Source organism: Crocuta crocuta, unplaced genomic scaffold (assembly GCF_008692635.1).
Source record: "Crocuta crocuta isolate KB4526 unplaced genomic scaffold, BGI_CrCroc_1.0 scaffold290, whole genome shotgun sequence".
NCBI lineage: Eukaryota > Metazoa > Chordata > Mammalia > Carnivora > Hyaenidae > Crocuta > Crocuta crocuta.
This window is the reverse complement of record NW_027527429.1, coordinates 4588148-4614363: the sequence shown is the minus strand read 5'-3', so window position 1 is coordinate 4614363 and position 26216 is coordinate 4588148. Positions and strand designations below refer to the sequence as shown.

General features: G+C 51.2%; 1 protein-coding gene across 1 annotated transcript in view; it reads left to right on the top strand.

Moving 5' to 3' along the window:
• AGAP1 (ArfGAP with GTPase domain, ankyrin repeat and PH domain 1) overlaps nt 1-26216 on the top strand; it is a gene marked incomplete at its 5' end in the record, with an annotated part of 529501 nt that overhangs the window by 264505 nt on the left and 238780 nt on the right. The window contains one exon of the mRNA XM_077758421.1: nt 5538-5630. Coding sequence (XP_077614547.1) covers nt 5538-5630 — 93 coding nt within the window. The remainder of the gene's footprint in view (nt 1-5537; nt 5631-26216) is intronic.

The window sequence follows — 26216 nt, the reverse complement described above, 5'->3', positions numbered from 1 at the left end:
CTGGGGGGGCGGGGGGGGATTGGGGAGGGGGCACGGAGCAAGGACCAGACAGACCAGACTCAGAGCCCAGCCTCCACTGCCGGTAGCTGTTCCACCTTGGCAAGCTGCTTAGCCTCTCTGAACTGCAAACCACAGCGTTCTCGGTGGAGGGGATGCTAGAAGGATGCTCCCTGGGGCAAAGCGTCTTCGTGGCCTGGCTTTCATTTTTCTCTCCATACAGTGGCAGGTATAAAAAGGATTTCGGACGGCGCTCAGCGAAAGCCGTACAGGGTCAGGTGACAGAACGCACGTGAATGTCTGGTTTGGTTAAATTTGTTCATGGCGTCGGAGGCCTTACAGTGAAATTACACCCAGAGTAATAGCAGCTCCCAGCGGGGCCCGACACCGGGAGCCCCATGCACGCCAGGCCAGGTTGGAGAGGTATCACCCACAGACAGGCTGCGTGCACCCACAGACTTGGGGAAACCAGCTGCGGAAGGTGCAGGGAGGGATGGCGGCCAGCGGGTCTGGGAGTAGGGCTTCGAACAGGGACCAGGAAGGTCTCTGCATCCTGGCCCCACCTGTTAGGGCCCAGCAGGAAGAAAGGACACCATGCCTTCCTTACCAGTCATTGGCTTTGGTTTCTATTCTAAGGAAAGAGGTGAGAAGCTAGGAAGTATCTTTAAAAATGGGGCTGTTNGGGCGTGTAGTTTGATGAGTTCCTTATATATTCTGGATATTAACCCTTTATCTGATATGTCATTTGCAACTATCTTTTCCCATTCCGTTGGTTGCCTATTAATTTTCTGGGTTGTTTCCTTGGCTGTGCAGAAGCTTTTAATCTTGATGAGGTCCCAATCATTTATTTTTGCTCTTGATTCCCTTGCTGGCTTTGGTTTCTATTCTAAGGAAAGAGGTGAGAAGCCAGGAAGTATCTTTAAAAATGGGGCTGTTTATAAGGAGAGCTGTGGCAGATCCTCATTCCTGCCCCTTATGAGGCTGGCTCTGGAACTGGAATGTTCCAGAAAAATCTCACCCCTGGCCCTGCCCTCTAGGCAAACTGTGATGACCCCAGTCGCTTACAAAGGAGAAATCTTTAAGGCAGGACGATTCCATATAATAGTAACTCAGTAAATACGTCCTTCCCCTCTGCTGTCTGCAGAGGCCAGATTTCCTATCTGTCAGGACAAGTTCTTGCCAGAGTCAGTCCGCATTCAAGAGAAGGTGTTCTGGAGACTATAGGGCCGAGAGGAGAGCAGAGAGACGAGGAGACGGGGCCACTGTCCTGCTTATCTGGGCCGTGCACAGGTGTGCGCATCCGAGAGGAGCCCGGGGGCCCCCAGCCGTCCCGGCCAGGCAGGGAAGGTGCCGGACCCAGCGAAAACTCCTCCTTGGGGCTACTGAGCGTCCCCGTTAATCGTGCCGTGATCGGTGGACCTAATGATGCGAAAGCCTGCCCGTGAACCTGTGCATCATTCCTTCCTCGTCTCCTTCTCGTTCAGTGTTGGAAACCAGTTTGAGAGTAAACCATTTCAGAAATGGAGTCTCTTCTTAGCGGGAAGAGAAACGTGGGGCAATGAAGGAAGCCGGCACCATGGTGGGTTTGCATCATGGTGTTTAGGGAAAGAGGCTTCAGTCCTCAGGCGGGAGCCAAATGTTGGTCGTCACCGGGTTTGACGTTGAACGAAACGGTGGTGGCGGCAGCGGTGGTCATGGTGACCTGTGCGTATGTTTAAGTTAAAGACCTTAGAAATATTAACTCCACTAGATGTCAGTGTCATCCAAGGAATGAGAAGCGGCAAATTAATTTTGGAATGGTAGCAATTAGGAAACTAAATCCTCATTATTAGCACGCACCTATTTTTAAACACGTAACATTCATAGACTCCATCCCTGGCAGTTGTTGGTAATTATTGGCTTAAAGTGGCAAAGCGTGTGTTTATTTAAAAGCCTCTAGTAGGAGGACAGATGTGCCATGTGCCGAACATCGTAGTGAGTAAACCCCCTGCAGCCTGGAGCTGTAACACCCGTGTGAAGGGGCACTCACCACCTTATTTAGTAGAGTGTCGTAAAGAGGCCAGACTGAATTAAGTAGTACACACGTCATTTTTCAAATCCCATGCTTATAAAGTTTACAAAGTAGACCTGTAACAAGCTTACCAACCACTCTGGACCCTCGTTTTCCGGCCACAGATGTTTGGTTGTGTACACATGCATTTTTAGACAGAAATGACATGCGCTCTAGAATAAACCAGCATAAACACTAACTGGAATAAACTCAGAATCTCTCCAGTAGTCGCCAGTTTATGTTAAATTTGCCGTAGGAATCCATCAGAAGCTAAATTCTATCTTATTTTGCTTACTGCTTTCGAAAGAAATCTTTTTTTTTTTTTGAGAAAAGAATATTAAAAGGATACATCCATTCAGTTTCTGGTTTCCTAACGTGGGTTCTCAGGACACTTAATTTAGTGTGGCCGCCCTAAAGTACACGTGGTTAAGACGGTATATGAGAAAATATTTTCACACGGAGGAATAGGAAGCACGTGCACACACTTACCACACAGCTCATCAGACACAAGCATTTTTCCGCCGCCGCCGCCACTAAAGAAATAACACATCTTGGGTGAGAGGTGAGGCCCTCCAAGTGTGCGTCCTGAGCACAGCCCCACCCGACCCCCGTCTCCGTGTCTGAGGATCCGCGGGACCTTGAATTTGCTGTTTATTGTCTGTATCCACATCTTAAACTGAGTCAAGCATGTGTCTTGACTTAGCACCGCTGGGCACTGCCCTGCCTCTTTTCAGATTTTAAAATAACAGCTCACTGACAGGGTCCTTTCAAAAGCTCACCCCACCACGCCGGTCCCGTTAAAACAGAGCCAAGCATACCCAGTGACCGCGTTGTGGAAAGATTCCAAGAACCTCGCAGTAAGAATAGGCAGCAAGGTGCATGGTGTGAATACACGCGTGTGTCGTGTGTGTAGTGGAGGAGAGCGTGGGTCTGTCCCCGTGTGGCCGGCAGCCTCCGCCTGGCGATGGGCTGCGGGGGACATGCAGGCTTCTGCTGGGCGGCGACGGCTCTTGCAGAGATGCTTCGCGTCCCCGCGCGCAGGTGGTTGGTGGGGGGTCCCCTCCGTGGCATCTTACGTCACGTGGGAAAAGGTAAACGTTTTTGCAAAGAAGGAGGTCGCCTCAGCCTCCCTTTTCTCCGTGTTTGGCATCGGCAACAGTGGAGGTCTCTCTCTGCCCCCCCACCCCCCACACCGTGGGAGGGGGGCCAGCCCTTGTTAGCCTCCAGGTGTGGGCGGCTGGCTGGTCCCGTCGCACGGTCGCTCCTGACATGTGCAGCTGGTGCCCAGAGCCGCTCTGCTCGAGGATGTCCCGGAGCCGTGTCAGCGCAAGCACAAGGGTGCGCTGCTGGGGATGTCGTCCCCGGGTGGCGGATGAGTCGGGGAACTCACGCGGATCGGCGTGTGTTCGTGCCCAGGGGGTCCGTGCTGTCGGTGGGACTGCAGCCTGCTGGGGGACAGCAGTCGTGGGACTGGGGGACCCTGTCCCTGAAATGCCCGTGTCCCGGCTCTCTCCGCCAGACCCTTAGAGCCATCAGGGACTCTGTGGCATTTTGGCGGCAAAGTCTTACTGACTTTCAAGACCCCTCACCCCCGAGCGTGCGATCAGGCACTGAGTCTGTTTCTCCAGGATCCTGCCTCTGCGGGATCTGGAAGTCTCCTGCTTGGAGACAGAGGGACTGTGGGGACAGATGTGCTGCCTTGAGGAAGACGTTCATTTTTTTTTTTATGTTTGTTTTGTTAATTATTCTGGTTAATAGAGAATAATGAAGGCGGATTTTCAAATTGGGACGTTTGGAATTCATCAAATTCCAAAAGCTCCATTAATGATCTCTGCAGGTTAAAAAAAAATTTTTTTTAAATATTATTCCTGGGAGCTTTGAATCTTATTTTACAAATAGAAACCTCGAGTTCTAACTTGCCTGTGCATTCAGATATGGCAAAAGGAGAAGTTAGGGCTATTTCATAGCTGTAACTGTACATTATTAATTAAAGAATTAATTAAAGAGAAAAGTGAGCCCTTACCCTGTGGCTAAAATTCATGACAAGGAATTGATTAAGTATCTCCCATTGCCTCTTAGCCCAAACGGACAAACTTTGTTTTACATTTTTCTACAACTTTCTATTTGCTGCATGTTTCATTTCCGGTTACCCCATTCCAGGCTGCTAGCCTCCTAAAGAAAAGAGGTGCGCGGTGCCTGGCACATAGTAGGTGTTCAGGAAACATCGGCTCTTCCGCTCAACAAAGTGGCATCTTTCCTAACGAGCACACATGCTCTCTGAAGTGCCGCATCTGAGTTTATACCACAGGGACGTCTCTCTGTCATACCCCATGACGTTGCCCCTTTTAATATTAAAAAAAAAAAAAAAAAAATCAGTTGCCCTGTCTTACACCCTTTGAAACTGGTTTCCATTAGCGTTTCATTGCTGCACCGGACACCACAAAGTCTCTCCGTTTCATATATCATCTCCGATTTGAAAAGCACACGAAAATGTTTCTCCATTTTCAATATTGCGTGAGTAATGTTCCCATTGAAAAGTAATGGAGTGAAGTTGTCACTTGTCAGCACAGTTATTAAGGAGGACGAGTTTCAGATCTTTCTCTCATAATAAAATAAATCTGTCAGAAAATCATTGTGCTCACGCTCTCTCATGCCATTGAGAGCCGGAGCCGCGGCGTGCCTTTCACTCGCCGAAGTCACCGTGTGCGTGGGGTGGTAGCTTCCCTGGGTGGCACGCGGCCGCCCTCTCTGCCGGCCGCGCCCTCCCGAGGCCGTTCACAGACCGTCAGCGGCTCCACCGACGAGACTGTCCGACCACCTAAGCTGCTCGTTTTTCCCCAAGTGTTGATATTTTGCCAAAAAAGATATTTTCAACTTTTGCCCCCATTGCTGTGTTTTGTGGGGTGGCACACCGGTTTGACTTTGAAGGGTGTTGCTTTCTAACCATCCGGGAGCCATTATAAAAAAATTACAAGAAAACAACAACAACATTAACGGCACCTTGATGCGAAAGAAGGCTGTGCTGTTAAATCGCTCAGCTCCGTCGTTAGCAGAATTTAAACATCCCTCAGACATCCGTTAAATATGTACATTTATGTGGTAGGTTTCCCAACCAAGCCGCAAGGAAGGAGGCCTTTCCTCCTCGGCTGGGTTAACTGCAGCCTCAGAATGTGTTTTCTTGTTGGGTGTTACTTCCCTGTATGGTCCATTGGTTTCCAGTAATTGAATTTTGAACTCTTTAAAAAAGAATTAAAAGATAATTCTGCGGTGGGAAAGTAGGGAGAAAAGTTGAGAAAATTCTCTGTAAAAAGACGGATCAGTGGAAATCCAAAGCCCGAAACGGTCTGCTCCCCGGGCATGTATGCGTCCACGCGTACACCATCCGTGCCTTCTCCATATGGGCGTGCAGAAACTATTCAAATAAGGGCAGACCCACGGATCCGTGAACCACAGCCCTTACCCAAACGCTAACTTTATTTTTGCTTTGCAGTCTCGGAAAGGGAGTGACCCAGACAAAGAGAAGAAAGGCCTGGAGGGCCGAGCAGACAGCATCGGGAGCGGTCGAGCCATCCCAATTAAACAGGTACGCCGCTTCCCCCTTTCTTCCCTCCCTGGCGCTGGACACACACCTCGGGTTTCTCCTTGCTATGATGCTGGCTCGCGCACCAAGGTTTGTTTGATGTGTTCTGTTGATGAATGTAGAAGTCACTCACTTGACATCAATTAGAAGAGGTTCCTGTGTGTATTAAAATAGGATCATTAGAATAAGAAGAGGGAAAATGTGACAACAGATCTAATGAAGTACAGTCTGCCCGCTGCATATGGAGTGTGTTTCGAGGCTGAGCTGGCTTCAAAGGCTGCCTTTGTAGCTCGGCTTTGATTGGGCCGCTGGCCGCCAGTCGACAGGGGTAAATCAGATCGCTGTACAAGAGCCCCTTGTGATCACAGGAATAGCCGATGTGGCCCTAATTTGCTCTCGCAGACGGACATCTGAACACTGTTTCAGGCTGGTTTGTAACAACGAGGCAATTAGTTGTGATAATCATGGCCGGTGTGTCAGCTGCGCGCTCCTGTTTGTAATTTGCTAATGAAGGAATTGTAACTTTGATTAGGTTCAGTTTCATTTAGACCTTATTATATAAAGGAACATTTACAGCTGTAATGTGGGGCCTTAATTAAACTTCCTCATTACACAACAGGACTTGAATTCAAGCATTTGTTTTGGCCTATGTTGCTAGCCTGAAATAGGTTTTCATTAGCCCAGAAACCAGGCACCAAATCACTTCGCGTCTCAAGTAAAATGGGGATTCACGTGACCTATTTTGCTATTATGTTTCCAAGGAAAATAAAAATAAAGACTTCGACCCAGCACTGTGGCTCCTGGAAACAGCATCTTTTACTTTGTGAAAGAAGTCCAATTGATCGAGAGTGCATTCTGCTTGGGTTGGTGGGGGGGGATCCTTGGGCAGAATAATGACTCTGCCTCTTAAGAAGACGGCTGTGACCAATTTGTCCCTCTGGGTGATCGCTCTCGGTCGGCTTCTACCGCGGACACCGATTCCGTTTCCCAAAGCCTTCCGCAGCCCGGCCTGGCCCCAGCCGCCCTCACAAAGAGCTAGAATCTGTGCACAAACACAGTGCATTCAGGAGTGCAGCAATAGGGACCAGGCGGGTTCGATGTGGATGCTCGGGAACGGGTTGACTGGGGCCCTGGCTTCCCGGGTGAGGCCCGAGTGGGTGCTCCACAGGGTGTTGTGACAAACACGTTCCAGCTCCTGGGCCACAAATGTGTGGACTAGCACGGGGCACCATTAAGGAAAATCGTCTTCCCTCCTCTTCGCTGGTGGGTGATGTCCTCGCTCTAAAATGGTTCTGTTAGCATCAAGGTCCATGCGCCTACTGACTTATTCTTCCTTTGTGTGCCTTTATTTATAAACCTGAGATGTCCGATAAGGCGATTTTAATGTGGAATTTTTCTGCCACCGATGCCGTTGCAACTAGAATTATGGAAATCACTTAACTCATTTTTCTCTCATTTAAAAAATTAGACCGGGGACCTTTCCTTTTGGGAATATTAAAACTTAATTCTAGACTGTTTCGTTAATTCACGCCTCTTGCCGATGGGGGAGGGGGTGCTGCCCTCCACGCGAGCTGGGCAGGCCCCCCGTGTAATTGGAACCTTCACTCAATCTGTACCCGGCTCATCTGCGGGGGGGGGGGGGGGGGGTGCTTTACAGGCTGGGTTTTCAATACGTGTGCCGATTGGAATTGACCATCAAGCGTAAAATGAGTATTATCCAGTCCTTGGAAGCCTTTCAATTGTGAATGTTCAAAATAATCTCGTCGAAATCTAAATCATGGTCTGCTTTCCCAAGGAGTCGGGCTTGGGGAGCACGTGCGGCTTCTGTCCCTTACTCGCTGCTGCCCCCACGTGCAGCCACAGGCAGACCCCTCCCCAGAAGGTCACACCTGGCTGCGCCACCACCCACAGCAGAATGTTCCAGGCCTCAGATTCCTCATCTGTTAAATGGGCCCCGGATGATCCCCAAGTCCCTCCACACGCCAGGATGTAGACCTTCCAGAGAGAGTTTCTTTTAATTCCAGCAAAGCTGGATTTTCAAATTAGCCCTGCTCAGGGCACCTTTGTTGGAGCCTTTCTGTGAGTCGCAGGGATTGATGTGGGTCTAGAGATGGTCGTACAGATTTGCCCCCATGCCCGTGCACGCCGTGTTCATAAAGGATCCGAGACCATTAGAGAGGGTCTGAATTCCTGACCCTCCCGGCGTGGTGACTTCGGCCATTGGAAACGAGGAGCAGGGGCTGCAGAGGAAGGAGATGTGGCCAGCATGTTCTAGAAGCTTGCCAAGGGGGCCAGGGTTTGGCTCCCACTGCATCTTTTGCTGAAAAGTCTTCCAAAAGCTTTGAAAAGCAAAGTTCTGTGTTTTAAATTAACCAGGTGAGCCCTGACCTCAGACAAAAACACCTTCTGCCCAAGGGCGCCTGGGTGGCTCAGTTGGTCAAGCGTCTGACTCTTGATTCGGCTCAGGTCATGATGTCATGGTTCGTGAGATGGAGCCCTGCATCCGGCTCTGTGCCAACAGCGCGTAGCCCGCTCAGGACCTCCCTCCCTCTCTCTCACTCTCTCTCTGCGCATCCTCTCTCTCTCTCAAAATAAGTGAGCAAACTTTAAAACAAAACCACAAAAACCCTGTGCCTATGCAGAAGAAAATTCCAAGATTCACAGCCACAACATGTTTCTCCAGGGATGACACGGCCACACTCGTGTTTCACACTCACTCCCCCCGCCCCCCAGCCCCCGCCCATGGTGCGTTTGCCACTCCTGCCCTTCTCCCGGCACAGAGGACTTGGACCTCACGCACAGCCGTGTTCAAGAGTTGCTCCACCCGTGGGAGCCCCGCACCCCGGCTCGTGGGCCCTTAGCGCAAACAGCAGAGAACCGGCCCCAGAGCCCCCGTGATCCCGCGGGGCTGGTTAGGCTCCTGGGTCCCACACTGGCCAGTGTCTTTGATCACTCACCGCAGACCCTTTCCTGCCCCTCCTCCTGGGAATCCGGTGGCAGCTGGTTTAGGACCCAAGCAGGGCGGTTCTTCACGTCCTGCAGCCGACTCGTGTTCGCACAGATCGCTCGAGTTCCAGTGGATTATTTTAACCATGTTTTGCTCACGTTTTCCAGCTCGTTCCTTGTGAGAGCAGCGGCTCCTTCCCCCAGCGTGGGAGCTGAGCTGGATGATGATAGGTGAGGACTCCATCACTCCCCCTTTCCCGTGGTTAAAGATTCCTCATCGAGAACGTAACTGATTTTTCTGCAAAGTGATTTTTGTTTTTTGAGGACCCGGACCCACCTCTCCTTTTTCGTCCTTTCTGGGGCCTTAGAGGAGAATTGGTTCAGAGTGTTCTATTTTTTCTTTTTTTCTCTCTCTCTCTTTTTTTTTTTTTAACTAATAAGATAAAGTCTGCTGGAATAAAAATTAAAAAGCAAAGCAAGAAAAATAAAAAAAATTTAAAAAATAACAAAAGCCGGAGGCCCAGCTCAGCGGCAAGTGGGCTTGTCACGTATTAATTTTTCATTGCTGTGGAGAGTTGTACATACATAATCACTTGATTGCAGTGGGAGTTAGGGCGCTTCTCTGGTGTCATTTGCATAAATCTTGTTAAGTCAATGGCAGTTAATGAAGTACAAATGAGCCCGGAGAAGGTGACATGCAAATCGTGGGTGGCAGATGGGAGGTCTGTTTGGGGGACGGCAGCTGTGCGCTCTCCTTTCTTTCCTTCCCTTTGGCATCTTTTAATCTCTATATTATGGTACAGATACGCGGCCTCAGCCCTGGCCTCTCCCATTCCCCACAGACCCCCGGCCGGAGCCGGGCCCGCACCTCCCCTCCCGCTCAGCCACGGGCACGGCCGTGTGTCTGAACCTCTCAGACCTCCGTCCGCGTGCCTGGCGTGTAACACACTGGAAAGATATGCACGTGTTTTACCTGGTGGGACGCATGAGCCCCTCACGGGGAGGCTCCATACTTGGAGAGCATGTTTGTCTCCTTCGAGACCCCAAAGCATCCCAAAGAGGGAGACATACTGTCTTTGCTCTGTCGTGCTTCTGTTGGAGTCTGGCCTCCCCACCGTGAGACCGGCCACCAGTGTTTCCCAGCTTTGCTCTCCGTCCCGCGTGTGGGGTGGGTGTCCTCCATCAGTAACGAGACGCTCCGGAAGTCGACGGGGCGCCGCCAAGTCAGGCTGTGGCCGAGACGCCTCCCCATCGGTGCAGACCCCTCCTGCGGGCCCCCCCGCAGGCCTTTCTCAGTCATCACTAGGGTGTTCCCTTGCCCGCTGGCTCGTTTTTTGGAGCTTCAAGTGCCTGCAGGCCTTATCAGGAACTTTGAGATTTATGGGCAAAACACAGCATCTGCTTCCCTCTTTATGCAGCTTTTTTTTTTAATCTGTTTCATCAACTGGTTGATATTTTGAGAGAAAGTGGCCTCCGTGGACTCTGAAGAAAGGCCAGCGGAGGGGTGTGTGCGGCAGCAGGTGCTTGGTGGCCGCGGTGGTGCTCACGTAGGAGTCGCTGGGCCGTTGGCTCCTGGCCCGCGAATTCGGCTGAGGCACCTTCCGGGTCCGGGGGCCTGCGAGATCCTGCTGCAGGCCGAGGTCCGCACACGTCAGTGTGTGATGCCCCGGGGATACACCAGAGGCAGGGAGTGTCCTCAGAACACCTGCTTTTAAGTCTTAATTTTGACCTTGAACCTGGATGTCATGGTCGCCTCCAGAGTGGACAGTCAGCCAGGAGAGCGGACGCTTGTCAGCAGCCTCCTGAAGCCACCAGAAAACCCTTCCCAAGCCCTGAGTGGAAGCGCTGAGCGGTGCGGAACTTTCTGGGAGTCCTCTGCCCACGGGCCCGTTTGAAGCAGGGCACAGTTTTGATTCTCAGCTGAGTAGAAGAAAGCAAGTGTCGATGAAGTGAAGGGCACCTCTGGAGTCCACCCCCTCGGCCGGCCCGCCGCAGGCCGCTGACCCGCGCTGTCTGGCACCAGGGATCAGCACGAGGGGCTGGGTTGTGTGGGGCTGACGGAATCAAAGCCCCCTGATGGCGCTCAACTTTCCCATCTCGAAGTCGGACACCATTCGCCACCCGTTGGTCGACTGCCAGCCAGCACTTTGGCAGAGGAAACCAGCCGAAGACTGGGCTGGAACTTTGGGGAGACGGAGGCAGAGGAGGGAAGGAGGGAGCACCGTGCTCTTCCTCCCAGGAGCACAGGACGGCCAGTTCTGCGGGCCCGCGCCACCCTCTCCGCGGCGTCCGCGAGGTGTCTGCGCGATGGCTCACGCTGTCAGGCCTGACCACAGAGGAACCAAGGTGAGCGAGAGGCGCCATGGGAATACGTTGTTCACCCATGTGGCAAATCAGCTCGGCCCCGGCATCAGGGGCCCAGTTAGTTCCCCAGAAGCAGATAATTTACCGACGCAGACCCCAGTGCCCTGAAAGCTAATTTACCTCACTCGGGTGAACAACTCCCTGAGAGCATTGCATCTGGCCTGGTTCGCGACAGACTCAGCCAATTACGATTATTAATTTAATGGGTCAGGTGGGTGTGTCACATGCTTTTAATTCGACTCCTCAAATATCATACCGTCATTGGAAAAACAGTTCAGAATGTCTGGATGTCGAGGAAGGAAGTCGCAGCTGTCTGTCTTTGACTAAATGGGACACACTGTCCCCCACCCCCGGGACAGGACCCCTTTGCAAAAGTGTGGGGGACAACGATATGGCCTGTACAAAATGCTTGAAGAAATTACATTAACTGAAATACAGAACGTATCATTTAAATATAAATCTGCAAAGCAATTTCAAACGATACCTCCCCGGTCTTGGGAGCTGGGGGAGGATGATACAAAGCCGTGTGTGAAGTGCTTTGTACGCTGTAAACGGCGGTGCAGACATAATGTTCTTTCCTGGAAGACTCAATGTGTCCTCTGTGTATCCAAATCCAGGAGCCGGGAGAGGATCTGACTAAGTGATTCATTTCAGCAAAATGTTGTTTATTTTCTCTAAAAGCTCAACAGTGATGGTGAAACCCAATTCCCTGCGAGCCCAGAAACATACGCTCCCACACAAGCGGAGGGAAGTTCCCCGGAGCACGCGTTTGGCAGGCATCGCCGGGGTTTGGTTTCGTTGGGATGAATCAGTAATGTTTGTTCTGGGCATTAGTTCTTATCAGACACAGTCAGCCTGTGGCAGTCACATGCTCTCCTGCGTAGATGTGCGCTGGGTTCCGTGCCGGGGAAGGTGTCTGTGACCCGGGCTGGGCTCACCTGCGCAGATGTGCGCTGGGTTCCGTGCCGGGGAAGGTGTCTATGACCCAGGCTGGGCTCGGATGTGCGGTGAAGACCCCAGCCCGTGACCTCCCCAGTCCTGGTGAATGAGCGTGCGGAAGGGACCCTGGGAGCCCCAGGAGCTAAGGAACGATGGGTTCTGCTGAGCTGGAGAGGTGGGGGGGAGAAAGGGGTTGGGGGAGGCAGCTGCCAAAGGCAGGAGGGGACAGAATGAGCACAGTAGTGGGAAGGAGGGGTGCCAGCCGAGGGTGTGAGGAGGGGCGTCTGGAAGGGCTGGGGCTCCGGCCGACCTTGATGGGGTGTTGGGAGGCGTGCTGTTTCCCCGTGTCAGCTGTGGGGCGTCCTGCCGTGTTTCCGCACGGCAGTGTCGGGGTGGGAGACTTAGGACAGCGTAGAGCTCGGGGCTCCAGGGCCCCCACCAAGGGCACTGCACCTGCAGGCAGTGTCCCCGAGGGCCACCCTCTGCAGAGCAATCACGGCCACTGTTCTTCCTGATCCGAGGCTTTCCTCCCTCTTGCTGCTTTATCCCATAGGGCTTATGACGCTGGGTAATTATAACCCGCCAGAGTATCGGCAGTAACCAACACTGACTGTTTCTAGGAGCCAGAAACTGTGTCCATTCGACAGACGGGAAAAGGAAGGCCCAAGGAAAAGAAGTAACTTGCCCAACATCACACAGCGAGTTAGTCTGCGAGGGCTGCGATGACGGAGACGCCCTAGAGAGGGGCTTATGGCAACAGACACTGATTTCTAGAGGCCGGAAGTCCATGAGCAAGGGGCTGGCAGCCTTGGTTTCCGCTGTGGCCTCTTCGCGGCTTGCATACAGCTGCCTTCCCACCCTGTCCTCCACACTTCTCCCCTGTGCAGCCACTCCTGGGCTCTGTTCCTCTGCTCCAAGGCCACCAGTCATCCTGGGGTAGGGCCTCAGCTCACCTCCCTTACATCGCTCAGGTCCCTGTCTCCAAGTATAGTCACACTGTGAGTTAGAGCTTCCCCGTGTGGATTTGGGGGGCACAAAATTCAGCCCATAACATGGGGCTGATTAATAGCAGAGCTGGGACAGGCGCTCAGGTGTGTGTGACCACAGGACCACCTGCAGCCTTCCTTATAATATTCTTCTGCAGTAAGTCTTCCCGATGTTACAAGCTAAGGCCACTGGATTCCTGTCCATATGTTGGAGAATCAAAAGAGCCCACGAAGTGGGCTCTGTGTCCTGGTTAACAAACACACGATATTCAGAACATTCCTGACTTGAGAGTTTCAGCATAAATCCTCCTAAGTTTCAGTAAACAGTGGTCGCTTGAAATAAGACTTAGGGGAACGCGTGCTGTCGCGAAGCCTGTAGCTCCCTCTCTGTGCAGCACGTCTCGTACTTGTGACGGCAGTGGGGACCCATCAGGTAGGTTTTAAAAAGAAACGCTGCGGTAATCCGTGGTTTCAGTGGAACCGTTCCCAGGCTAAGGTGGCTGCTCCGGACCAGGAGCAAATGTCAGGCCTGTGGCTGGGGATGGCCACGAACACCTGTTGAGTCCGCGAGTGCCCGCGGTTCTGGGGTTTACCTTACACCCAGCTCCCCTGCTGGCCTTCCAGAGGCACAACATCAGTTGTGTCCTGAGTCACCTGACCTGTCCCTGTGATAAAGGCCACAGCGCTGTGTGTTTTGATAGCATATCCCGGGTACAGGAGAAGGTGCCAGTAGAGAAAAGCATCTCATTCTCGAGGGAAAGGTGTGGCAGGATCGCAGAGACCTCGCTGCGAAGGTTCAGATCCTCACGCGTGATGCATGCCTGGAGGGGCTGTAGACCCTTCACCACCGTCCACACGTTTGCAAACGCTGTGGAAACAGGCATCTACAAAGACGCCTGAGAAAATTGTAGCATCACCATCTGATTTCATTTCCGTTCTGTCGAGCAGCTGTGAGTGGGAGATGCGGGGACTCTGCATATGACAACCTAGACCACAGACGGGGACGCCTCCCAAGCTGGCTTTTGTTCTCTGTGAATAGGAAGTGGGCACCTGTCCTCCTGGGGGGAGGAGTCACACTGGCCATCGGAATCTCACTTTTCGTATGGAAAATAGTGACAGTGGAGCCACATGGGGCGTTTGGCTGCTGGACTGGACACCTTCCCCCCAAAATGGAGACGGGGCCCGGGCCTTACCTGCTGGTGCCCAAGGCATCCTGGGGCCTCCGTGGCCCCCACGCGTGCTCCAGGCCCACAGTGGGGCGCTCGCTCCAGAGCTCTCACCCGGAGTTCTAGAGAAGGGGACCTCTTGTCAGGAAGGACAGCAGATAGTGATGTTTTTATCAGGTAGTTTTGAGCAGCATAAACACCCTCTCCTTTCCTGCATCTCGCCAAGGGCACCACTCTTCAACTGACTTAGCGATGACCAGGTTTTCAGAGCCTTGGTACCAAAGCCGACAGCTGTAATTAAATAAGTAGATAGTTGGGGCGCCTGGGTGGCTTAGTCGCCTAAGCGTCCAACTTTCGCTTAGGTCACGATCTCGCGGTTCGTGGGTTCGAGCCCCGCGTCGGGCTCTGTGCTGACTGCCAGCTCAGAGCCTGGAGCCTGTTTTGGTCTGTGACTCCCTCTCTCTCTGACCCTCCCCTGCTCACGCTGTCTCTCTCTCTCTCTCCTAGAAATAAATAAAACATTAAAAAAAAAAAAAGTAGATAGTTGATGAAATAGTGTGAAAGAAGCACAGAAGGGTTTAGGCATGGGAAATATATTCGTACATAGACATCTTTTATAAAGTCCCGAATAGTAGAGCTATGTTTCTAGAACAGACACAGTTAACATCTAGGCCTCCCCAGACCTAGTCTTCCCAGTTCAGTGAGATCTGCACCCCGCCGTGTTTACTTGCATTTCCACCTGCTTAGGAAGTCCGCACAATTAAGCATATTATTACCGTGTTGGGCGTAGAAGAACAGTGCAGGCTGTCCTTCTCCGGGCGCCTGTTGCGCATCAGTTACCGTACTATAGGGAGGCCAGGTCATGCCACAGATGAGGTCTCAGCACTCGCAAGTGTCAGATCCAGGAGTCCTCTCAAGTATGTTTCTAGAAAAATCTTCCCTGCCCCATTCCCCCTGACTGAATCTGTGCTCACAACGACTGTCTTTTCTAAACCAGATCAAAATCCAAGTAAACGCTGGCCTTGCCTGTTAGCGTTCCATGTTACACATGGGGCCATCCTGGAAAGCGTGTGCTGTCTGGCACTTGGACCGACCACGGTACCCGTGTGGCAGCATGACCCAGGGTCGCCTGCGGGCCCAGTGGTTTACCAGTCAGTCAGGGCTGGCTCGGGAGACTTTCACCCCTGTCTAGGCACATGGGGTCTCTTGGGGCTTTTCCCTTCCCCTGTTGAACATGAGCTTTGGTGGCAACTGGTCCCTTTAATCGTCCTGTCTTTGGGGGCCCAAGTGGAATGCCTTCTGTTCTAGAAACACCTACCTTGTCCCCAAGGAGAGGCAGTGTCCTTTGCCCTCCTCCTTCCAGTGACACTCATCAGGTCTTGGGATCTTGGCTGCCATCTTGTCTGATGAATCTGCAGGTGAATCCTTCACGCGTCTGCTCCCCTGCATGTCACACGCTTCCGTAGGGGTGCCAGTTGGCACTCCTGTCCTGCAGTGGTGAGTAGGAGACAAGCAGTGGTAGTGGACGAGCTGTAGAGTGTGTTCCATTGGAGACGTACTCAGCGTTGTTCTATATTGAAAAACGGCATCAATTTTAATTCAGTTTTCTTTATGTTTGACTCTGTTTCATGTACATAGAATACTATATTTAGGTATGACACAGGTACATTTAAAATTTTTTTTTTAATGTTTATTTATTTACTTTTGAGAAAGAGAGCACAAGTTGGGGAGGGAAAGAGAGAGGGGGAGACACAGAATCTGAAACAGGTTCCAGGCTCTGAGCTGTCAGCACAGAGCCCGACACGGGGCTTGAACTCATGAACTGTGAGACCATGACCTGAGCCGAGGTCAGATGCTTAACTGACTGAGCCACCCAAGCACCCCAGGAGGTACATTTTTTAACCTTCAGAGAACGAAACCGTTGTCAGTGACCAGAATCATTTCTGAAAACTGTTTCTTTCTAGAACTCCTCTGCTACTTTTCATCGTTCATACAGAAGAAATACCATCCAGGTATCTGCATTATATGACTTGGTTTGTAAAGATTTTTTTTATGTCAAACCTGCAAATTTTCATAATGCTGGAGTGTTCTGTAATTGCCAGGTTTTTATCCCATTCTTCATTCTACATCATGATTATAATTTGTGCTAAAAACAGGAATATGTTTATCCTCTTGAAGTTATTCTGTAGGAAAATAATTAATATTATTTTTAATGTGCATTAAGTTTTATGGAAATATATAAATATATCTGCCATAGAGACATATTGCTGAGGCTATAAGTAACCCTCAAGAGACGACTGAATGAAGAGCAACAAGAAGCAAATAAAAGTGGATGGATATTTGGCCTTTCTTTGGTGATATCTAAAGTATTAGAATTTTAAAACAATGAGAGATCATTTTATGCTCTGGTTTATAATTAACAAAGCATGATAAAATTCTACTCTTAGCAAAAGTTAGTTTAAAAAGAATGTTTTAGGGGCGCCTGGGTGGCTCAGTCAGTTAAGCGCCTGACTTCGGCTTAGGTCATATCACAGTTTGTGAGCTCGAGCCTCGCATCAGGCTCTATGCTGACAGCTCAGAGCTTGGAACCTGCTTTACAGTCTGTGTCTCTGTCTCTGCTCCTCCCCTACTCATGCTCTGTCTCTCCCTCAAAATAAACTTTAAAAAAAAAGAATGTTTTAGAAACGCATTGCTGTGTTACTGAACATTGGATAACCTAGCAGTACATAAAGGACATAAGAAATTCTATTCACTTTGTCCCTTTAATCTCTCTGCTAGAAATTTATCCCAAAGGAATGATTCACCAAGAGAAAGGGACAAAATCTTAGAGGTACAAAAATGTTCATACCAGAGTTATTTATAGTATCAAAGCCCCTGAACTACAGATATCTCACCAGTGAGGAGTTAATTAGTAACAGTCCCTAAATAACACTAGGGTAGACAGCCTCTAGAACTTTCAGAGACTGTTTAGAGGTGTGACAAATGTTTATAAAATAATAATGGAAAGCGTACCTGTCATGAAAATCTATGTATACTTGGTTTAAAGTTGCATGAATAGGAACACAATGAGAAATAAAGAAGGCCTTTAATATTTTCAGCCTTTTGTTGTGAAATAGTTATGCACAAGCTCCAAAAACAGAGTCCCCGATACCCTGCACCCAGCACCCCCCACCCCCCAGGCCAGCAGGTTCACACAGCCACAGTGCAGGGATCACCCCCGGGACCCTGTGTCCTGAGCTCCTCTGCAGACCTCATTCTGAGTCCAGGGTCCCCGTGCACATGGGGTCCCTTCACCCCCTTGGCCACCTCCACCCTGAGAGTGTTCTGTGGTCTTTCGTACCTTCCATGAGCTTGCTGTCATCTTAGGAATGCTGACCGCATATACTGTAGAGGGCCCTGCAACCCGCACTGGCTGGCGTGACTGGGCTGAGGTTATGCAACTTGGGCTGGGGGACGGCAGGAGTGCTCTATCCTAGGTGCCCTCTGCAGGGGGCATGTGATGCATCTTCCTGACAGTGGTATTAACCTTGGCCATTCGGCCAAGGAGGGCTCTGTCAGGTTTCCCTGTCGGAAGTGATTATTTTTCCCTTTGATGACCATGAATTGATGAACATCTTGGAGAAATACCTTGAGACCATGCTGATAGTCTGTGAAAACATTTTTAACGATATAAGTTGCATTCAATAAGTAGATTTTAGGGGCGCCTGGGTGGCTTAGTCGGTTAAGCGTCCGACTTTCACTTAGGTCACCATCTCGCGGTTCGTGGGTTCGAGCCCCGCGTAGGGCTCTGTGCTGACTGCCAGCTCAGAGCCTGGAGCCTGTTTCAAAGTCTGTGACTCCCTCTCTCTCTGACCCTCCCCTGCTCACGCTGTCTCTCTCTCTCTCCTAGAAATAAATAAAACATTAAAAAATAAAAATAAAAAAAATAAGTAGATTTTTAAAAATGAAGACAGTTTCCCTCTGATCAACGTGCATTGCCTTGAATAAAATGCCCTGGGTGCCGTGTGTGTGTGTGTGTGTGTGTGTGTGTGTGTGTGTGTGTGTAAGTAGAGCAAAGCTAAATTTCCCCTCCTTCATAAGGAATGAGCTGGGAGTCTAAATACCACGAAATGCCTCTTCTAATCAAGGAAATTTCAACATCAGTAGTTACACGTACGCTAGTACTTTGAAATACTTATTGCCTTTTAGTAATACGTACCACACGGAATTATTTCACAGCCCGAAAGGACAGCTAAGACTGTCCCAGTGTTCTTTTTTCTTTCTTTCTTTAATCTTCCATTGATTTACCATCCAAGAACAGTNTCACAGCCCGAAAGGACAGCTAAGACTGTCCCAGTGTTCTTTTTTCTTTCTTTAATCTTCCATTGATTTACCATCCAAGAACAATTAAAGCCTGTTTCGGCCTTCTTGTGTTGGAGGGAAGGGGCAAGTGAGGACAGTTTTGAAACTTGCTGGGCCTTTGAGGAGGAGCTGGGGGACCCCCAGGGTGAGGAGGAGCCCGGAGGGGGTGGGAGGAGCCCCCTGGGGTGAGGAGGAAGCCCCAGGGCAAGTAGGTGCTGTCAGCCGTGGTAGTGTGAGTGGACCTGGTGAGGATGGGCAGGCAGTCTGCAAGCTCCCCAGGGGCCAGAGGCTGTGGGCCTTGAAGGGCAGGCACATGGGAGGTTCTCAGCACATCCCGAGAGTGACTAAAGCTTTGAGCGCCCCTGTGGCCCAGGTGCCGCGCCAGGTGCCGCCCCAGTTTGCTGTAAAGCAGGAAGCTTTATGTGGGGCCTCTTGCAAACCAAGATCTCTTGGGTTTCATCTCAGATCTTTTTTTTTTTTTTTTTGCATGAAAAGATTTCTCCTATTTCTCTAAAGTAATTCCTTTTAGAGAATGAGGAATGTTTGTATGTACATATGTACGTATATATTCATATAGCTATATATTTATGTAACATTAACATAAAAGATGCTATGTATTAACCATAAGAGAGTTTTTGCCCCCTCTGATCGGTCCATTTTGGCCCAAACAATCACATGCTCTGCTGGTGTTCGTACTGAGCCTACCGTGGCCTCGCATCACGAACGTGCCGTTTCTACAGCCAGAAGAGGTCCGCATTGTACACGTAGGGAAACTGAACCCCCCGGAAGGTTCTGTGACTTGCCCAGGGTTTCACCTCCTAATGTCACAGGATCCAGGCCCCGTCTTCTCAGACACTCCAGTGCTCTTTCTGCTGTTAACACAGACATTCTGGGCACTGTCTTCTCCCTTGGGCTTAAAAACTTGGTAGAAATAACAAATAATGTTAGTGCATCTCTTGATTATATTGTGACTGGCCACTTTTTTCCTAAGCCGCGTCCTTCAGCTTCATGCTGTTTGATCTCGCTATTGTGAAAAATGATCACATTTGAAAGGATCTGGCACCGGTGCCAGTTATTTATCCCGCAGGCTTGCTGAGGCCCCTGCAACCCGGTGAGACTCCCGGGTGCTTTTCTTTACGTTTTACAGATGAGAAAGCAGAGGCTCTGCTTGCACGATTTCCTAAAGTCAGTAAGAGGCAGCGATGGGATTCAAACCCACGTCTGCCTCTCCAAAGCCCCGCCGTCTTCGCATTTAACGGCCTCACCTCCGGCCAGGCTTGCGGTGTGGCTCCCTCAGTTACAGTAAACGTCCAGGCACAGAGCCACCCAGAGGCCACCGCAGCCGCCGCACCTTCTAAATGTCGCCCGCGTGGCGGGGTGTGCGGCTGGGGGCACCCGCGCTCCACGGTACAGCCAGGCCTTCCGCGAGGACTCCTTCCCCCGTTCCGGAAACCCTCTAAGTGTATTCCACAGCGGTTGTTTGTAATTGGAGTATCTGGAATTCACTGTGGTTTTAATTAGTTGATTACTAGTTCTTTAAAATGTACTGTACTCACTGTGGGTCTTGCAAATTGGTAACTGGTAGCTACCAGTATAATTAAATATTTCAGAGCACTTGGCTACAGTGGCATTGAACTGTGAAGAAATAATATTGTATAGCCAATCAAAAAGAGATCCTTGTAAACTCATTTACAGCGGCAGTATGTGCTAGGACCATCATAGAGATGCTTACTACGGGAGAAATTAAAGATACAATTTTGTGCTAAGAGGCAATATAGAAATTAGTTCCTGAATTACTTGTTAATTGATTTGGTAATTCTCTCGGGTCTGCATGTGCTTCCCCCCACCCCCCCCACACTCCTTTCTGTTGTTGCATACAGTTCACGGTGACTATTCCCAGAGCAATAAAAATATTTTTCACCCTTAGATTAGCTACGTCCTTACATCAGACTGCTTGCGCTCATATTTGCAGAACCAAAAAATATCTGCCTTAACTACAACCCGCATATTGTTGTTTTATGTGTTCTCATCAAGGTAACCAGTGCGTGCATTCATGGGACTGGATAATTTCAGCAAAAAGGAAGCGCGGTTTTATGTGTCTCGTGTTTGAGGAGGTTTCTCTGATTTTTTTTTCCTTTTCCTAATGGGAGCCCTCATTTTATTATCAACAGCGGAGGGGATTTGGCAGACCTGATTTATGGAAGTCTTATTGTTTGCAATTCAGCAAGAATAACCGTACAAAAGACCATTTGTAGGAGAGTGTAGACGGCTCCTCAAAATGGTATTGGAAGAGAACGAGATGCGCTTCTCCTGTTGGGATGGACGGGGTGGGTCAGAGGAGAGCACTGTGCGCTANCCCCCCCCTGCTTCAGGGCTGCCCCTTCCCCTCCTGCTGGCTGGAGGACAGGAAATGACATTGGGTTTCACGTACGTGTTTGTGCTGCTCCGTGCTAGAGGCAGCACCCATTGTCCTTTGAGATTTTTTAATAAAATTTTTTAATGTTTTATTTATTTCTAGGAGAGAGAGAGAGAGAGACAGCATGAGCAGGGGAGGGTCAGAGAGAGAGGGAGTCACAGACTCTGAAACAGGCTCCAGGCTCTGAGCTGGCAGTCAGCACAGAGCCCGACGCGGGGCTCGAACCCACGAACCGCGAGATCATGACCTAAGCGAAAGCTGGACGCTTAACCGACTAAGCCACCCAGGCGCCCTGAGATTTTTATGAGAAGACAAGAAGGGTGGCCTCATCTTCATGGTGAAGAACACATCTCTCGTACCTTTTGGCTGTATCTGCAGCCCCAAAGGGAACATAGACTCTTTAGAAAATATGATGACCTTCACTTCAGGCCAATCTGTGATATTTTCTTTTCTGTCGCCTCCTGTACCATCCCCAACGTGTATAAATATCATTTTGCTTTGGCTAAATCCAAGGCAGTTGATGTACTTTTCAGCGTCTGCTCTTAAAAACCCGTGATGATGATTTGTATTCAGCTAGGAGAAGCAGACACTGTTTGCATTTAGCCTTGTCTCTATTAAAAAGCTCAAAGTTATGGCAGTAAAAGGTAATGTTTATTCTGAAATACGAAAAGCCATCCCGGTTGCAAGAGGCACACTCCGCTAGGCTACTGCTGAGCATGTCCTTCGATGAAAGAGCATCCTGGCCGGTCGTTGGCCTCAGTGGACAGAGAGGGAATACCTCCATGGACCCTGTGCTCAGAGTCCTTCTCGCTGCCCACAGATGGGGCGGCTGGTGCGTTCCTCATTATCATGGTTTGTTGGGGGCCCAGGAGGCACAATACACTCTCTGCCAGGAGGTGCTGCTTGGGCACACGGGGGGCCCGACGAAGGCGAGCAGGTGCATGTCCAGCCTCACATCATGCACTGTGGTCTTACTCATTTCGAGCTCCATATAACTCCACCCGCTCCCCTACCCTCTGTTTTAAATCTTCTCTCCCACACTTTGCCATCTTGAAAGTTCCTAGGGAACTTGATCTTTATCACTTTTCTCCACTGATTATTTCAGAATGACCCAGATTTAGCTTGGCAACCCCAGAAGCAGTGGTTTTATAGCCCCACCCCCACCCCCAATGCCACTGACCTTGATGGAGTTAGATCAGAAAACTGCTTTGGGTTTACAGGTGGCATGGATGGCGGATTCCTTGTTAGAGAAATTGACACCAGGTCCTGTCCCAGACCCTGAAGTGGGGGGAGCACTTCACACCCCTGGGCAGTTCTGTAGTCTTGAATTACGCTTCTCCTCACACCGTAGAGGAGAAGAAATACGTCCCCTCAAGGGATTAGGACACAGCTCTAAACATGTTATTTTTTAAATATATGTGACTTTCATCTCTGGCTCATAAGTGTATCTTACACTTGAGTATGTTTTCTGTGGTTAAATTGCTGATTGTCTCCAGATGTTTGAGTGAAGTTCATACTCTATTGAAGCTCACCTTGCTTATTTACCGGGGCCCTGACCTGAGCTCCCACCATGACCTGAGTGCCCGGGTTTACTGGGACCCTGACCTGAGTGCCCAGGTATGGACCATAGGCTGCATCTCCTGCCGTGCAAGGACTGTGGGATTTGGAGCAGGAACTGAGGGCTGGCAGTGCAGCTCCAAGGTGATGAATATTCTCCACGAAATTTCTCGTGATATTTCTGCACTTTAATGACTTACTACTAAGACTTGTACTAATAATTTTTAATGGTTCACACTGACCAGGTGACATTTTGATACATTAATGGGGCTTATCAATGACTTTTAGAAGTTCTCTGGCCTGCCATGATGCTTTGCCCGAGCCCCCCAAAAGACGGGTGAGAGCAGAATGTCCAGAGTCATGACCCCCCCACCCCCCTCTGTGAGCTGTAAAGAGTGGGTGTCACACTAGCCACCAGCTTTGGGAATTGAGTCTGTCACTCATTCGTGTCAGAGGGGTGACTCCCAAGGCTCGTCCTGGAGGTTTCCCTTAAAAACCATTAGCTTGAACAAAAAGATGTGTCAGAATACTGGAGAAGCATGAGCCTCACGAACGAAAGGGTGTGCCTGGGCAGTGGCCGTGTCCCTCGGGGAGGCGGAGGGCCCTGGGGGTACTGCGGGGTGCGTGGAAGGAGAGACGTCAGGAGAAGATTCTGGAATTGGAAATGCTGGGGGGTTGGAGCAAGCAGGCTCAGTGAGACTCCCTCTGGGGGTGCACAAGGCTCCCCAGGGACCGGAGCGTGGCTGGGCTCCGTGGGTCCCGATGATGGGGTGAGTTCGTGCAGGAAGATGGGGCATTTGGACAGGATTATGACACATTCCCCAAAGAAAGGACAGTGCAGATAATCATAGTGACTTTTGCTTCTTTGGGGACACGTGTTTTCTGGTTTGTTCTTGGGTTTCCGGGAAGCAGTGGGCATGACTCCGGTACCTTCTTGGGTGCAAGATTAGCTGGAAGAGGAAACCTGTTGAGAACAATGAAATAAGAGCCTGCTGACGCTCTTACCCCGAGCGGGCCCTGGGGCTGACCCGTCCGTGTGTCCGCCTCCTCCACACGAGGTCAGGAGGTTGGTTGGTTGGTTGGTTGGTTGGTTGGTTGGTTAGTTGGTTTTTAACCTTTTTGGCAACTGGTGTATCCCAAGCCTCTAGAGCAGCAGGCTCTCAATAAATATTTATTGAATGGAAAACCCTTCGTGGTTAAAACCACCTTATGTGGGTAACAGTGGACTTCCCATTTTACAGACAGAGCAGGTGCTTGGAGAAATAAATCTGCTTCCTCAGTGCCACGCCGAACTGGTATCACCGAGGCTCGGGCATTGTGTGACTTCCCAGGGGTCACGTCTGTTCTGGAAGGACCCAGGGAGGCTCGGCGAGGGCCTGCCCAGGGCAGAGTGCCTTAGCTCATAAACTTCAGGAGCTGGGGGGCTGGAGGACGGGCCAGCGTAGCGTTCAGGTTCAAGTGCCCTTTGACAGTGTGTTGCCCTCAGAGTGGAAGGAGGAGGAGAGAGTTCTGGGAGCTTTTGCTCACCTACGTGGCTTCCCCATGTGCATTCCAAGACCGGGTGGCGCACAGCTGAGCACGGGCTGGGCCACGCCAGGTGACAGGCACCTTTGTCCGGACTCACAGCACCTTTGCTGCTCCCTCCGGCGCTGGGGCCTCCGAGAACGAGCACGAGTCCTCACTGGCAGGACACCTCTCTTGGGACTCCGTCCTCAGTCCTGGGGGTCAGGGGTCACCGTTTGGAGCTGTCGTCTGTGGGCTGTTGTGAAGAGGTCAGTCTCGGGATCTGGGACGGGGTGAGGGCGGGGAGGGTGGCGTCAGGACCTTCTCTACAACCTGCCTGTTTGAAGGGTTCGCTGCGCCGCGGGCTTGTGGCAGAGCCTGGCCGACGTAGCCCCTGTTCCTGGCCTGGCCGGTACTGACAGTGCCTTTTATTTCCTGAAGAGGGGGAGCCGGGCCATGCGTGACCTTCGTCAGAATTCCATTTTATTGGTCACAGATTAATTTTCTTCGTGTCCTTTATAGCACCGGGGCAGCACCCGCTCTGTGTCACCTTGGTTTCCGAAGGTGGAAGTCTGTTCAGGACGCACCCTGTACCGTGTTAACCAGCGGCTGAGAACGCGGAGCCATAAGGGCCCCAGTTGGATGTGTGAGTCCGTGCTGGCCACGTGGGTCCTGGATCGCCCCGGAGAACGCGTTCATGTGTTCGGTAGTTCTCACTTTCTGGGAAGATTAATCATGACGCCAGCTCTGTATACACCGTGAAGAGGCTTCTTTTTCACGTTGGTGATGACTGCTTTTTAGTCTTTCAGATGGCATATGTCATTTCCGCATCTCTTTCTTTGCGGGAAATGCCACGTACGTGTGAGGGTTTGGTGTCCGAGCGTGACGGTGACTTCTGTCCTTGAGCTGTTGGGTCGTGTTTCGTGCTAGACTGTGCGGCAGGTGCAGGAAGTGCTGTGGACAGGAAGACCTGAGCGTGGGGGACACGTGACAGCCCGGGCAGCCTCTTCCAGGAAGGGGGAGGGGCAAGGGTCCCCGTGAACAGCGTGCCGTGGAGAGTGGGAGTGTGGTGGCGGGGGGAGCAGGGGCTGTGGGAAATGACAAGTTCATGGTGACAGACAGACCTGGACGGTCTCTGGAAATGGCAGGAAGGATTAGGACTGGGTGACGCAGGGCTTGGACGGCAGGCAGAGCGCCATCTCTGTAGACGGTAGCTTCCACGGAAACGATGTGATGACCCCACCCAGGAAAGAGGAGGGAGAAGTGAGTAGGGAGGCCTCGGAAAGCGTGGACGGGAGTGACCTTGGCCCTATGGTTGCCATGATGACGTCGGGATGGCACTACTGGCCTTGACGGTTTTGGTGGCCGTGGCGGGTTGGTTTGCTTAGTACAGTAGCTGCATTTAACCAGGCCACTTAGTTATGCAGTGGATTGGAGTTGTCTGCGCTTCGGTGGTGTCCGTGAGGGAGTGTGTGCTCCCAGGCACCAGGGAGGACATAGGCCATCAGGCGGGTCGGAGCCAGCCACTGAGTCCCCTCTGGTTGGGAGGCCATGGAAGCAGCCAACACATTCGCTGTTTCTCTCTCAAAGGATTCCTTTCCGTTAACATCCGATGATTCAGCAGCCCCCCGATAAGTATCCTCTTCCTGGGGTGTGCGGGTCAGGAAGTCTTCTGTTCAGAAAGATGAAGGTTCTTCACAAGATGCTCTGGAGGCCGGGGGGGACTCGGGCTCCCTTTCTGGAGATCCGAGCCGGGATAGGGTCAGTCCCCAGGCAAGCCCGAGGGTCTGCTGGCCCAGGCGGGCATCCCCCACCCCCCCGGGTTAACAAGCTGCCCACACCACCCACCTCGCAGCAGGTCGTGAAGGCGTTCACAGGTCATTTCTTCCGTGGGGTTTTTCATTTGTCTTCCATCGGAGGCTGAGAACAGCCGCGTCCTTCTCAGACGCACCTGTCCGTGAGTCTGGCGCGCAACTCTTAAACGTCAGTCATGAGTTGTCCCGACCAGGAGGGGGCGGAGACTTGGTGAGATGTCACTGGGGAGTGACACGGTCACCAGGTGTCCCCAGTAGGCGAGTCCCGAGGTAGTTGTGCGTGGCCGGCACAGTGTACGTTCACAGGACGCCTCGCGGCACGAGGCGCGGGCCTCCTGGACACTCTTCGTGGGGGTGAGAGCTGTCGGTGGCTCTCTCTTCCCCCCCTCCCCCTCATCCCTCTCTTCCCTACACCCTCTCTCCTTCCTCCCCCTCCTCCTCCCCCTCTTCCTCCTCTTTTTCCTCTTCTCTCTATCCTTCATCATCACCAGTAGATTTTAATTTTTAGGACAGTTTTAGATGCACAGCACAGTCAAGCAAAAAGAAAAGAAAGTTCC